The 14,665-nt window shown below is 39.4% G+C and overlaps 1 protein-coding gene across 9 annotated transcripts in view; it reads left to right on the top strand.

Moving 5' to 3' along the window:
- The window catches only part of prkag2b (protein kinase, AMP-activated, gamma 2 non-catalytic subunit b), a 23,807-nt gene extending 10,577 nt beyond the window's left edge, over positions 1–13,230 (top strand). For 4 of the 9 annotated variants that reach the window (XM_029452742.1, XM_029452743.1, XM_029452746.1 and 1 more), the window contains 13 exons: positions 3,013–3,236; positions 5,394–5,445; positions 6,269–6,375; positions 7,125–7,206; positions 8,012–8,070; positions 8,178–8,223; positions 8,314–8,368; positions 8,487–8,613; positions 9,168–9,333; positions 9,661–9,698; positions 9,824–9,970; positions 10,096–10,189; positions 11,708–13,230. In XM_029452742.1, the coding sequence (XP_029308602.1) occupies positions 3,013–3,236; positions 5,394–5,445; positions 6,269–6,375; positions 7,125–7,206; positions 8,012–8,070; positions 8,178–8,223; positions 8,314–8,368; positions 8,487–8,613; positions 9,168–9,333; positions 9,661–9,698; positions 9,824–9,970; positions 10,096–10,189; positions 11,708–11,739 (1,229 nt within the window). In that variant the 3' untranslated portion in view covers positions 11,740–13,230. Of the gene's footprint in view, positions 1–3,012; positions 3,237–4,804; positions 4,892–4,916; positions 5,058–5,092; positions 5,169–5,393; positions 5,446–6,268; positions 6,376–7,124; positions 7,207–8,011; positions 8,071–8,177; positions 8,224–8,313; positions 8,369–8,486; positions 8,614–9,167; positions 9,334–9,660; positions 9,699–9,823; positions 10,025–10,054; positions 10,282–11,707 lie in introns of those variants that run through there. The other 5 variants (XR_003833795.1, XM_029452749.1, XM_029452748.1 and 2 more) reach the window with 5 other exon arrangements.
- Positions 13,231–14,665: the final 1,435 nt, after the last annotated feature.

The raw sequence follows: 14,665 nt of genomic DNA, 5'->3' as shown, positions 1-14,665 counted from the left end.
GTCGACTCCTCAGGGGGTACCCACTCTGGGAGGATCTGGTTTTATGTGTGTTATGTTAACACAGCTTGCAGTAAAAAGCAATATAAAAACCAAGCGTGAGTAGAAGCCTCTGCTAATCTGCAACTCCTCCCGAGCAGCCTCTACACGTCTGAATCACTGCACACATCTCGTGCTAAACCAAAGAATATTCAGTGGGGTTTAGGGCTGGAACTAACCATTACTTTCATTATAGATTAATCTGCTAATTATTTTCTGGATTATTCATAAAATGTCATAGAATAGTGAAAAATGTCCATCCGAGGTGATGTCTTTTAAATGTTAATGATATCTAGTTTAATATTACAATAAAACAGAGAAAAGCTATAAATTCCATATTTGACAAGCTGAAAATATTATTTTCTGACATTTTTGCATTACAAATGACTTTTAACTATTTTATATTTTATCAAAATAGTTGGAAATAATTTTTCTGTCAAACGTCTAATGGATTAGTCGCAAAATCTTTGCAGGTGTAGTATAACAAAAAACAGTAAATCCTCACAGATAAATGGTTGGCATTTGCTCCAAAATGTTTTTTCTGTGGTGAAATGCGTCTCGCATACTTCATTTCATCAATTACTTTCTCCGTTTGTGGATTCTTTGTTCACCGTGGAGGCATGTGAGAAAACAAAGTTTCTTCACGAATTCAAGGTAACACAAGATGAATGGGGTTGAAATATTCCTTTAACCTTGCAAATCAATGCTGCTTTTGTCTCCCCACGTAGACAAAGCTGTGTCCATTGCATAAGTGCATCTTATCAAAGTATGCTCTTAGGTGGCTTATCTCTCAAGTATTATATAGAGTACTGCATAAGTGTTTTTTATGTTGTAAACTAAGATGGACTGGACTACTTACCAGGCATCCATTTCCTATTTCCTGTGTAGTGTGTAGCTTCCCCCTATTAACCAGGCTGAGGAGAGGGCTCCCAGCCCCGCTGTTATCTCCTCCTGTGGAATGTGCCACAACAGCGTTGCTAAAATAAGAAGGCTACACTGTAGAAGCAGGGCACGCCAAAGAGCACTGGTACATGCCAACTAAATGTCAAGTGGTAGTGTGGAGTGCGCTTGGACAGACCAAGGAAGAATATTCACTCGACATGTGTGGCTTTATGAAAAATGTCTTCTGACGTTTTATAATTCTCTTTTTGAAGAGTATAATAAGATGGCAAGAAAAGTCACAGGAATTTAAAATCCAAGTCCATTTGTTTTACATTATGGATAATTCTGTCCTGGTTTATTGAGAAGCATACACAACGTGTTAACCTTTGAATGATGAAATACTTTATACTCATGTTCAAATTACTTGAATAATGAACAGTTTGTTTCATACGACTGATTCCTGAATGTCCTGAAACTGATTCTTGTATTTTCTATTGGCCTCATGTGACATTTACACACTCTTGACTTCACTGTCACACCCATGTAGGATTAGTAGGCATGATAAAAGTCAACTGGAAGTCTCATGGTGGAGTTCTTGTAAAGTGACCATTTGGTCCTCATTACCCGTATCACTCATTGTCTGGCCTCAGAAATATGTTTAGCCAGGACAGCGTGAGTGTCTCATGTCACCCTGTGTAAGATTGTGACGCCTGATGTGAAATGGCATGTGAGGGCTGTCATGTGACTGACACCTTCAACCTGACACTGCCACAGGAGGAGCTGTGTCACAGACAGCTGACCGCTACACTGGAGTTTAATGCGGCTGCTTGTGTTGAAATCTGAATAGTTATTGTGTAGGAATGCCAGGAACGGGAAAAAGACGACCCGCATGATTCATTGTGTTTCCTTTTCCAATATTGATCCATTATTGATGATTATTGATTGCTTTTTAGAGCAGATGAGTTGAGCTTCGAGTGCCATCAAAGGATTTTTCATTAGGAGTGATGCAGCTGTCAATTCCCTGCAGTGTAATTGAGGAATGTACCACAGGGATAATTATAGCTTTGAGTTAGTTATATATATATAGTTATATATATATATATATACATATTTAAAAAAGAGATTATTACATTTACATTCAAATTGTGTTTATGTATACATATGCAACCTCAGTTATTTTCCAATATTCTTTCTAAAATGATGAAATTATTTTAAATAGCTTTGTAATTACATTTTTGATAATTATGTATGTGTGTATATATATATATATACTGTGTATATATATATATATATATATATATATATATATATGTGTGTGTGTATATATATATATATATATATATATATACATACATACCACACACATATAGAAGAGAGAGAGAGAGAGATAGATAGAGAGAGAGTAGAGAGAGAGAGATAGAGAGAGAGAGAGAGAGAGAGAGATAGAGAGAGTATAGATTAGATATAGAGATATAGATATATATAGATAGATAGATACAGACACACACATATATATTATAGATAATATATATATATATATATACATACACACACTATATATATTATATATATATATATATATATATATATATATACACACACTATATATATTATATATATATATATATACACACACTCAATTCTGATTGTTCAATTACGGCATTCAGTAAATAGTGTCAGTAAAAACACTTGAAGACTCCTATTAAAGCTAAAACATGCTTCTATTTGTTATTTAAATTGATATAGTTTTGTTTTGTAGCATTTTCTCTTTCTAATGGTGGTTTACCTAGTGCATCCCTGTCTGTCTGTCTGAGACTTTGTCTCTGGCATCTGTGTTGTTTCTTAGTACCAAGAACACCCTCAGTCCCTGATGGATCAGATATGCATTCCTTTTGTGTTATAGCATGTGACGGCATTGATGGTATTTGCAGCAGTCACGATTGTAGCACCTCAGTCTTGCCAGCTCAGCCTATCATCTGAGCTATGTCAATCCGCACGGTCTTTCAGTGTCACTGAAAACAAAGTAGTGACTGACATTGAGAGGAACGAGCGATAAGTTAAGGTATCTATTGTGGATCTTTTATCTCTCTGCAGCCTCTGGACTCTCCCCACCACCCACCACCCCAACCCAGGCGTCCAGCCAGCCTGTGTTCATCCAGGAGGCCCAGCCGAGCAGGCCTAGCCCTGAACGCCTGGAGGCGAAATCCCTATCCCGCTCAATCTCCACACCTCCAGACACAGGACAACGCCTCAGCCTTCCCTCTGCTAAACCCCCGATCCCCTCCTCGAGTCCTTTGCCATCTTACTCTACCTCGCAAGTGAGTCACACTGTAAAAAATATTATTCATTTTATAGTAAGAAATTCCTGTTATTTGTTTGCCTCGGGTCAGTTCAGTTGGAACGTAAACATAACATGAGTGTGTGGGGTTGTTTATAGACCAGAGAGAGTTCACATCACAGGCACACAACTAGTTCAGAGGTCACCTCTCCTGTTTCTCGCTTTAGGAGAGTGCGGTATGTCTTAAGTGCCACAGGGCTCCGAAATAGCATATGCATGTGAATTCCTGAAATAGGTGAAATATGTATTGCTTTTACTCAAAAACAAGACTGAATATGTGACAACATTCACAGGTAAAAAGCTGCATCTTCGCACTACTTCAATATCTGTTAAACTGAGTCACATTTTAAAGTACTGATAAATGGACTGCATGGATCACAAGATGTTGAAACTAATAACTGTTTTTCCTTTGTGACAACATAAAGTCTGTCCATGAGTCATGCGCTGCTTTACTCAGCGTCATAAGGGTTTACTTGGACAGTGGTATCTCTTGAATTCAAGGCCTGACTGTCAACAGGCCTGTATTTACTCTGAGAATATAAATATTGTCTCTGCAATTTGAAGCAAAATCTCAAACAATTTTAGATGTCGTATTAAGCGGATGCACAGCTGACTGTTACTGTAGAAACGGCTGAGAAATGTAGTTCAGGATTTTGTCACAAGGGTTTTCATTGTGGGTTTTATTTAAGATTCACCACAGCCAGTCTTCCAGAGCTAGGGATGAGTTACTTCTTAAACCATTTAATGAATAATTATCCGGAGGTCCTTTTACTCACCAGTCTGCTGTGAGTGATTTGTAGATTCTACCCAGAGAGGGTAAATCAATATTTCATCACCACTGTTTGTATGCTGTTGATATTAACACCCAAGGACTCATAATTGTTTTTGAAGAGCAATGAGTCAGTGCCTGTCTCTCTGTGCTCCCCCTTCCCCCTCTCCATCATTCATAAGGAAGGCAGACCGTATGTAAACGTCTGATGCTGTAGTTTACTTTTAACCAAATCCAATTAAAAAAGCAATTTGTTTAATGTATTTGCGTATGTCTGCTGCCCTGGAGTTTGCTGTAAAATCAGAGCAGGCTGCGAGCTCGATGTGATGCAGCAGGGCGAGATTTATAAAAGTACAGGAGCAGATTTCTGGCAGGAGAAGCGCTGTGTCACCATTGCGGGGCGACACTGGAGACTGCTTAGCATCCCAGAGCAGGCTTTCTCACACTGCTGCAGTGGCTTGTTATGAGAATACCTGCAAATTAAGGACCAAGGGACAATCATGCATCAACAAGCAGTTTTGATATGTACATCTCTCAGCATGACTCAGCATGTTTCATGCTGGGAACTTGCATATGTTGTGTGCAAGATGCAAATGCAATTTGCATGTTATTTTTCTCATGTTGCTGCCACTGCCGAGGCTCCGCAGAGTTGTTGTTTTTGTAGAGATCAGCCATGTTGCTCGATTTTTCAGAAGAAATGTACTCTGAGGATGTGACCAGGCATCCCCAGCTTCTTGCTGCTAAGCAACGTAAGGGATTTCCTAATATGGTGAACCACCCAGGTTGCTCTGCATGGAGGGGTGTGTCCACAGCGCGTGGAGCTTCCTGCTTTTTCTCCATGCTGTATTTGAAAGACTTTTCCTGTGGTGAGTGTTGTTTGGTAGATTATACCTATAACAAATAATTCACTTTATTTATTGTGAATGGATTAATCATCGCACGCCTGTGTTGTTGAGTTTGAGCAGCATGCAGACATTGGTTCCCCCTACTGCAGCAAATGGATCAGGACTGTTCCACTCTGAGTTTTAAGGGGTGTGTGTAGTCTAATAATAATGTGCCACTGAAGTAGCAGCTCAACAGCACAATGTCTATGTCACGTCACCTGTGTATATTTAGCAGACCTGGAAGAGCTTTGTGTAATCGGTAAAACACTAGTGGTGCACTCCGGTTTTTTTCCCTTGTGGTGTGGTTGTTTTTGGTGTTTTGCGCACCGCACTAGATGGGACCATAATAGTCTGCTGTGGCCGCTGGGGAGACATCGCTTCACCCTGCTGCTTCACTCACAATTTACAGCAAAGTTTTGTCGTGCACTGCCGCGTGTTGCTGCGATCTTCACTTCACACTTTTGCCTCCTTTTCCTCTTTATAGGTCTACGGTTTATTCGAAGGCATGCTGGAGAAACTTGAACTCGACGATGAAGGTAAGTGTCTCACTGCGATGTTTGCTGATTCAGTGCTCCTATTTTCATTTTTTACTTTGAACGCAATTAGCGATGGGATTTTAAAGGCGACTCCATAACATCAGGATATCATATTACATCTGTTTTCCTAAGAAAAAGGATCCTATGTATGCAGCGTCTGCTCTAATCCTATACATAGAGATACGGCGATTCATCTGCTTTGTGTTGCAAATTGGAGGGACTTCCTCTACAGGTGGCTGGCTTTACCGGTTTATTATCATAACATACCCCTCTATCTAAATGAATGTGTTTTTAATGAGAATATTACACATCATTCTTGATAAATGAAGACTCGTACCTGTGGAATGCTGCAGAGGCTACTTGCATTTTAAAGAGATATTCAATCATATCTGCATTTCATCATGGTAGTTAAAAGTTATTGTCTAGCAGCGTGTGAGGATGATACTCACCATTTAAAAATTATTCTTGATACCCAGACTCCAGAGCTATGTCTTTAAAACGCTCATGTGTTTGACCAGCAATCAATAACATATTGACCTAATGCCACGTGTGGGAAATAAATACTGTAATATGTCAAACTGCATCATCAGTAAAGTACAGTACTACTTTGCTGTCAGTGTTTTTCCACAGTTTGTGTGCTTGTTGGTGCTTAAAGCAGATCTTAATTATCAGTGTGATGGAGCAGTAAAGTGGCTGTAAGTGGTCCAGACCCATAATGGTTGTTTAGGCTCTGTGTGTTTTTCTTCTTCCAGGCTCATTATATATTCCCTGTGAGATTTCTCCTTCCTCTCTAAAAGTATTTTCCTGCTTTTTGTTCTTCTAGCTGCTGAACCTGAGAGCGATATTTACATGCGATTCATGAAATCCCACAAGTGCTACGACATCGTCCCCACAAGCTCCAAGCTGGTTGTGTTCGACACGGCACTCCAAGTTAGTACTGTGACAAAATTGGGTTTATGTTACCTGCAGACTAGCCGCTATATTGTCTTGAGAACCGAAAGAGACGTTCAGCCTAAGTTAATGTTCTGTAAAATAAGCGTGAGTATTTGCCTCAGAGCAGTTTCCTTGAGATGGTTGATGAAATTGTCATAAAGCTGTTAAACAGTAATCCTGGAGAGGTCTGGCCTCTTTGATGTGTAGATCTTCCACCGCTAAATCCACTTTAGCTCAGAGTTATGAGTCCTTATCTAAAAGCAAAATACTAAAACCAACACAAACCGTGTATCACATCAAAAAATACATCACAAGTCTCTCTTCTACTCACGAGAATGGGACGGAAACAAAATAAAAAGTCATCAGATGGAGATGAGGGCTGCAACCAAAGATTATTTTTGATTAGACATTAATTTGTCGACTTTTTCCTGCTTAATTGTGTAATTTATGACATGTCAAGAAAGTGGTAATGAATTCCCATCACAGGTTCAGACAGTCCTTAAAATGTCTTGTTTTGTCTGACCAACAGTTAAATCATATAATCATAACACACAAAAGCATCTTCATATTTAAAAAGCTTGGAAAAGGGACTATTTGTCAGCTGAATTAATTGATTAATTATCAGAATTTTGCCGATTTTGTTTTATTTTTCCATCGATCCAGAAATAGATTATGTGTTTCAGCTCCAGAAAAGATGATCATGAATCGTTAAGTATCGTGTATAACCTAATTGTTTTGCTTGACAGGTTAAGAAAGCGTTCTTTGCCTTGGTAGCCAATGGTGTGCGAGCTGCTCCACTATGGGACACAGAGAAGCAAAGCTTTGTGGGTAAGATTTCTAAAAACCAGTCACATATTGAGTTTATGGCCTTTTTTTTTTTTATACTCTGTTGTGTAGTGTACAGTCAGAACTATAGTTTTCATTAATGGTTATTCATATTTTAAGTTTGTTAGTTTCTAAAATATTTGTTGTTATTTCACTCTGATGGACTTTGATGTATTGTGCTGTTTTATATAATGTATTAGTTTTATAGCTACTTAAATGTTCACTGTTCCTGCAAAATACAATAAAGGACTTTTAAGACGACATATTTTTAGTCTACATTTTAGCTTTAGAAAAAAAATCCCAATTGTTCTTGCTGTGCTGTTGCGATGATGCTGAATGAACACATCGGACAGGCTGCATATAAACTCTGCTGGTCATGTCTGGTGGAGTGCGAAGCGCCAGTCTGTGAAGCAGAAGTCATTACAGCTGTTATAAACCATTAAACACAGCAATCACTCCTCTGTATTGACCAGTGTTCTGAGAGGTTTGAAATAATAAGTAACCAAAATAAAGACTCTTAAAAACTCCAGATTATGTTCGTATGAGAGAAAATCCAAACCAGTGGTGAATCTGCTTTGTTGTTCTGGGTGTTTTTTTGTTTTTGTTCCTGTGTAAAGTTTATTGCAAGTCAGCCCGTGATGAATAATGAATGCCAGGTCAGCATGAGGAAAAAGTGAGAGGGTGGGGGTCAGTGATGTGTTGTTTGGACCACACCCCTTTAAAAGTGCTTTCTCTTCTACCCAATCGCACAATGCCTGCAGGCACGGTGCACTTTGTTGTTTATAGATTCAGTGCGTTTTCATTTCAGGAATGCTGACAATCACAGATTTCATCATCATACTACACAGATACTATAAGTCACCAATGGTGAGTCCACTTGACCGATAATGTTTGCACGAGATTTGCTTCTCGTCAATGAGTATTTCTCTTGTTTTTCATTTGTCTTAAACTAACATCTATTTCTTGCATTTCAGGTGCAAATATATGAATTAGAGGAACATAAGCTTGAGACTTGGAGAGGTCAGTATCATAATCCTTGTGGCATGCATTATGCAAGATTTTATCATGAGCACAACATAACATTCTTAAATATTTTATTCCTTGCTACAGAGGTTTACCTTCAAGCTACGTTCAAACCCCTGGTCAACATATCACCTGATGCAAGGTACGCTGTCGGACTATGAATAGCGAACCTTTCAGGTTTTTTTGTGTATTTCTGTATGTATGTGGGCAGATTTATTTGTGTGCTACTTGTAACTGCTCATGTGTTTGTTGTGTTGCAGCCTATTTGATGCTGTGTACACCCTCATCAAAAACAAAATTCACCGCCTGCCTGTCATCGACCCCGTCACAGGGAATGCACTTTATATACTCACACACAAGAGGATCCTCAAGTTCCTGCAGCTTTTTGTGAGTCCAACACAACCACTGCCAGTCTGTCTGTGAATAAGTGTTTAGCTGGCATAGCATTTTAATTTATGTATTCATTATGATTGCGTATGCTGGGAAATGTTGTCATCTCATCCCCCCACTTTCATTTGTCTGCTGTCCTCTAGTGGTCAATGTGGGCTTTAATCAAATATACCAACGAAAAAAGTAAATTCATGCACACGCTTATATCCTCTGCACTGATTAATTCATACAGAGACGACCTTTCTCAAGACATCCGTCTTCTATATCCTTTTTTCTTCTTCTTTGGAATTGGATTTTTGATCGATTCCCTGCATCACAAAGGAGATATATATATCAAGTGATGTGCATGTTGCCTTCTACTCAACATTAATTAACATATGCCATTACTTAAATGAAGTGGGGCGAGAGTGATCACACTCAACATGCCCCTGCCTCATTGTGTGTGTGTGTGTGTGTGTGTGTGTGTGTGTGTGTGTGTGTGTGTGTGTGTGTGTGTGTGTGTGTGTGTGTGTGTGTGTGTGTGTGTGTGTGTGTTGTTGTGTCCTCCCCAGATGTGTGAAATGCCAAAGCCAGCTTTCATGAAGCAGACTCTCGGGGAGCTGGGCATTGGTTCGTACCATGACATCGCTTTCATCCACCCGAACACGCCCATCATCAAAGCGCTCAACATTTTTGTGGAGAGACGAGTGTCTGCCCTGCCTGTGGTGGATGAGTCGGGTAAGATCACCAACTCCAGTGTTGACAAAGTATAAGTAGCAGGGCATTCGGAGAGCGCAGACCTCTGCCAAGGCCGTTTCCTTGAGATGTAATGTGCGTATCCGCCTGGAGGTTTGGATCATTGAATGGTCTTTCCTTGGCCCGCACTACAACTCTCCACCAAGTTTCATGGCCAGTAGGTTTTTCCATAATCCGGCTGACAAACAAACAAACAAACCAACACACTTATTAAGAAACAAAAAAACAAAAACATACCCTCCTTGGCGGAGGTAATAACAATAACTGTAAATAAATGTACTTACTGGAGTTCTGTGTGTCCTCTTCCAGGCAAAGTTGTGGATATTTACTCCAAGTTTGACGTGATTGTAAGTTGACATTTCTACAATTGTTTTGTTTTTTTAAAGAGACAAATTACAGATTATTAGAGGCTACACGTCTCTGTGATGAATTGGCTCACTTTGTACAATTACATTTTCATGTTTGTGTGTAGAACTTGGCTGCAGAGAAGACCTACAACAACCTGGACATTACAGTGACGCAGGCTCTGAAACATCGCTCGCAGTACTTCGAAGGAGTCATGAAGTGCCATAAAATGGAAACGATGGAGACTATTGTGGACAGAATAGTCAAAGCTGAAGTAAGGTTTAGAAAACGTGTACATATAGTTACCCAGGAATAACCTCATATATATATATATATATATATATATATATATATAAAAAAAACCTTAAAATGAATCTGTCATTTTGTGTTTTCTGCCAGGTGCATCGGTTGGTGGTGGTGGACGAGCGCTCCAGCATCGAGGGCATCGTCTCTCTGTCAGACATCCTCCAGGCCCTGGTGCTCAGCCCTGCAGGTATAGATGCTCAGCATTGTTAGCCCCAACACCCCCCCTCTATCCCGGACCCTGAGCTCTCTCCCCCACCCCACCCTCTAACCCCGCCCCAGGTAGGAAACGCACCTGTTTGACCGTTAGGAGGCATGGTGCCTGGCGTCCTGGTTGCCCTGCTGTGTGCCGCAGTGTTGTGTGGATGTGTGAGGATGAAGCGGCTGCCATCCTCTGCTGGTTCAAATCCCATGTCTGCTTCCACCAGTGCATTGAAATATATTTGATCGGGAATTTGTCTTTCGTTATAATAGTGCGAATAGTGTTTGGTGGAATTGGTCTGTATTTGATTAATTCATAGTTGGACAGACGGAGGGAAATCAATTCAGCAAACGCCTCTGTTGCCTCTACATGTACCGCATTTTTAACATCCTCCAAGGATGTTCAGAGTTTATTATTTAGTATTCATTTATGGGACATATTGCAGCAAAGATCCTAATTGAGAGAAAAGCAAGACATTTTTGATTTAGTTGGGAATGAGAATTAAGTGAAATTACTCTCCACAGCTTTGAAGTTTCATGGCTGTAAGAATAAGCAAAAGCTCAACAACATGAACTGAGGACAAAACCGATCCAAACTATTCCTTCATGTGTTTCTTACTTGAATATCAGAATGTGTAAACTGCAGCAGAGAGCAGGATGTGTTGTCCAACCTCTGTCCACAAGATGAGTCTATTGTTACATTTAAAGCCTGAGGTTCACCATTTATAATCAAAAACTGCAACAAAGTTACATTTTCCACCGCGGCTTGAGTTTGAATGTAAAGGCGTAAACGTTCCCATTCAGACGCTTCAACGTATTATAAATTCTGCTCACTTATGTTTGGCTTTCAGTCGATGTGATTTGCATTTTGCCAGTAGCAAGCGCTACTTTGATGTGAACATGTTATGTATTGATACGCTTGAAAGTAAATAACAGATGCCTGCTTAATTGTAGTGACTTTGGTCCGTTAGGTCGGTACTATGTTGTGGAGGAAGCATGACACACGAGCGTTAACGCTCCACTTTTAAAGGATAGGTGAACTGTTTTTCAACCCCGGCTTTACTGTATATGTTAAATCATTTATATATGAGCATAACACAATCTTTAATTTTGTGAAACTAACCAGTCAGCTTTAATTTCTCTCTTGGTCTCAACAAAGTCTACCAGGGCAGTCGTTCAGGGCTTCAAAAAGAATAATAAATCTTGTTTTTGAAAATGGGAATCTCCGTTTAGACAGAGATGTCTATATTTGTAAGCGTGCAGAATTATGCTTACTCCTACTTTTTATTTACATTATTGCAGCTAGTTGTATCTTGATTGTGAGAATGTTTAATAGATGATATGAAAGTATGTCTAGCTAGAGATTTATGCTGGTTTTGAAGACGAAATGGTGGGTTTTCCTCGATTTTATAAAAAAAATAATGGTATTGCATAACAGTAATCCATTCTACAATATGTATGCTTTGTCCTCGTTTGTGTCTTAACTCTTTCTTCTTCTTCTCCGCAGATGCCTGTAAGGAGGAGAACCTGACTGAGTGAGAGGGAGGAAGCATCAGCTGGAGTGGAGACGTGGTGCGAGTAAATGATTTTGAATGTTGAGGTAGGGAGCGCGAGGCTGAGCAGAGCCGGTTTGAAGGTCCCAGAGACGCCTGCAACTGATGCACTATAGAGGCTTGGAAACCAAAGAGCTAGACAGCTGAATGAAGTGGAGTTCCTGCACTGAGGATTGATTCTCTGAGTGTTTTTCTTTTCTTTTTGTGGATTGTTTGAACACTGATCAGATGCACACACACACACAGTATACAAATACACACACACACACACACACAGTATACAAATACACACACACACACACACACACACACACACACACACACACACACACACACACACACACACACACACGCACGCATTACAGTCACCTGCCGGGAAGAGGTAGGAAAGACTGGTTCTGATGAATTAGGGCTTCAGTGTTTTGGGTTGTGTAGCGACGATCGTGCTGCTGTCATCGGTTGATTGATCACATGTTGTAGTCTGTACTGAAAGTCATCACCTCTGGGAAAACCTCTCAGTATTTGGTGTAGAAAGGTGGACATTCACAGAAGCGACTTATTGTTTGGTAGCAAAACTACACATCATCTGCAATGTGGCCATTTTTGACTGTTGTTTAAAAAACAATTTGCCTGTGCCAATATGGAGGGATTGATGCCCAATCTTTATTTGTGCCTTTTGTTGCCCACACCACTCAAAACTGACAGCGTGTTTGTGTTCTTTTACTGATTCTCAAATAAGTGCAATTATTTAGAGCTTCTTTAAGGATACAAATGTGTAGAATTTAAGTTTTTTTTAAATTCAACCCTTGTACTTCTCATTCAAAAAGGATTATCCTTCATTTTCTGTGATTCAAACCATGTCAAGAGTTTGTGTTTTCAATAGATTTTATTCTAAAAATGAAACTCCTTAATAAAATAATTTGGGTATACAAACACAAGGTGGTCAGAGGCAAATACGAGCCAAGAGCTATGAGCAAGTTCTCACTTATTTTACATCAGTAGTCATTTAGAGTCATTGCAACTTAAGGATGCATTTTTGTAATGTTATTACAAGAGTGGAAAATGTCTTTTTAGATGTTAAAAAAACAACTTTCTTTTTACATTTACTCTCAGTTGTTTTGGCGCTTCAGATAATCTGATACTCGCAAACATGATACTCGCAAACATGCAAAGCAACTCGGTTATCTCGGCTGTAGCTCGACAGGACTCATCTCCATCTGTAAATAGTACGTTTTCGGGAAACGTGTCACATAAAGCTTTATTTTTATGAATGTATCATGTTTAAAGAGACTGCAGTTTTAATGTTATTTTTGTAAATATATTGTGGCAATATGTCCGTTTCAAAGAGACTTTGTATCTGATCAACATGTACTGTAAACGTGCAAGCATGAGAAACTACACTTCAGCAGTATGAATGTCCTTTGTTTTACTTTTTCTATTTTTCTGGCTGCAGAAAAATAAATGGACACTGAATGTACTTAACAGCTTTGTTCTTGAATTTGTATTTTATTTTTTTTTAACTGCAATGAAAACACATCATTGGACCAGTTAAAAAAACAAACTGACATCTCCTCACATCGCTATCGAGGTCTCAATTAGCCCTTCATCATACACAATAGTGCTATCATGGAAATGTAAACAGTGGCTGTGATGGATCCATGGTTTGTGAATTCATACATAACTTAGTGATCTCTGTTCTTTGAGGAGGTTGGGGCAACTTGGCATTCACAGGACCACTCGGGGTGTCAGAAGCTCGATGTTTCAACCATTTAGGAATCACGTTTAAATATCTAGCTCCACTGTTCTGCTCTTTAACTTATTTTTATTATTGTTCTCAATCATGTTGCGATTGAGAGCGTAAAAGAAAGGGAGAGTAAAAAAGAGACTGCACTTAAGATATTAAGATAATTGTAATGGCTATTTTCAGATGATTTTAAAACTAGCAAAACTAATCTAAAGATGATCACTGCAGCCCTAGACAGTTTCGTTGGGTCATTGTGTGATTGGCCAACAGAGAGCCACAGATGTCTAAATTCTGAGTATGTAGTTTATTTAAAAACTTATTTTTACATAACATGTCCTTCTTTGACTCTCTGTTAGCCAATCACACAATGACCCAACCAAAAGTATTTTCATGATGGACTACTTTATGTAACAGTGTTGCAATAAATTCCTTAATTTTGCACTTTGTTTCGTATCAGCCAAAACCCTGAAAAAGCAACTCCACAAAACAGAAGTGAACGCAGTGTTCTGGTACGTCTACTAACCTTCACTACATGACTTTGTACTTTAACATTAAAGAGTTTGACTTGACTTTTTAAAGCTTTAAACAAACTGTCTGTATGGGTTGCTGCTGATCACCGACATTATTTGTAGTTGGTAGTTACACCACACGGCTTCCTGCTGATTACCATATTCTGTGAAATTCAGATTCTTGCCTCACACATTTTCTGCATAAGACATTTCCAAGAAGACCATCACGAACCACAGACGGCTGAGCAGTCATCACCAAAGCTGTAAGCAGTTGAGCCTTCAAGCCTGGAGCCTTTTCTCTTCATGGCATGCTGCCCTGAGGATATTTTAGAGCAGGGATAGGCAACCATGTGCCAGAGAGTGCAGAGAAAGGCTGTTTTTTGTTTTGTTTTTTTCAGCTCAACGCTTGCAGCAGCTGATGGTTCATCCTCTATATTTGAAGATGATCTGTTCAGAGAAATCAGCTGTCATTTCCTGTAGATGAAGAGGAAATGTGCAGACCCACAGCACTATGTGGTTGCCGGATGTTTTAAAGCCAGCCACAAGGTGACACTGCAGTACACAGTTCAGGAAGTACAAGGCTTAAAAAGGAGCTTCTACAGTTGGTGTTAGAGTTGGTTACTCTTTCTCATTGAATATTTACATTCCAATAAGAGGTT

This window comes from Cottoperca gobio, chromosome 17, assembly GCF_900634415.1.
Source record: "Cottoperca gobio chromosome 17, fCotGob3.1, whole genome shotgun sequence".
In the NCBI taxonomy this organism is placed as follows: Eukaryota; Metazoa; Chordata; class Actinopteri; order Perciformes; family Bovichtidae; genus Cottoperca; species Cottoperca gobio.
Note: the sequence above shows the minus strand (reverse complement) of the source record. Positions and strands in the feature narration are given on the sequence as shown.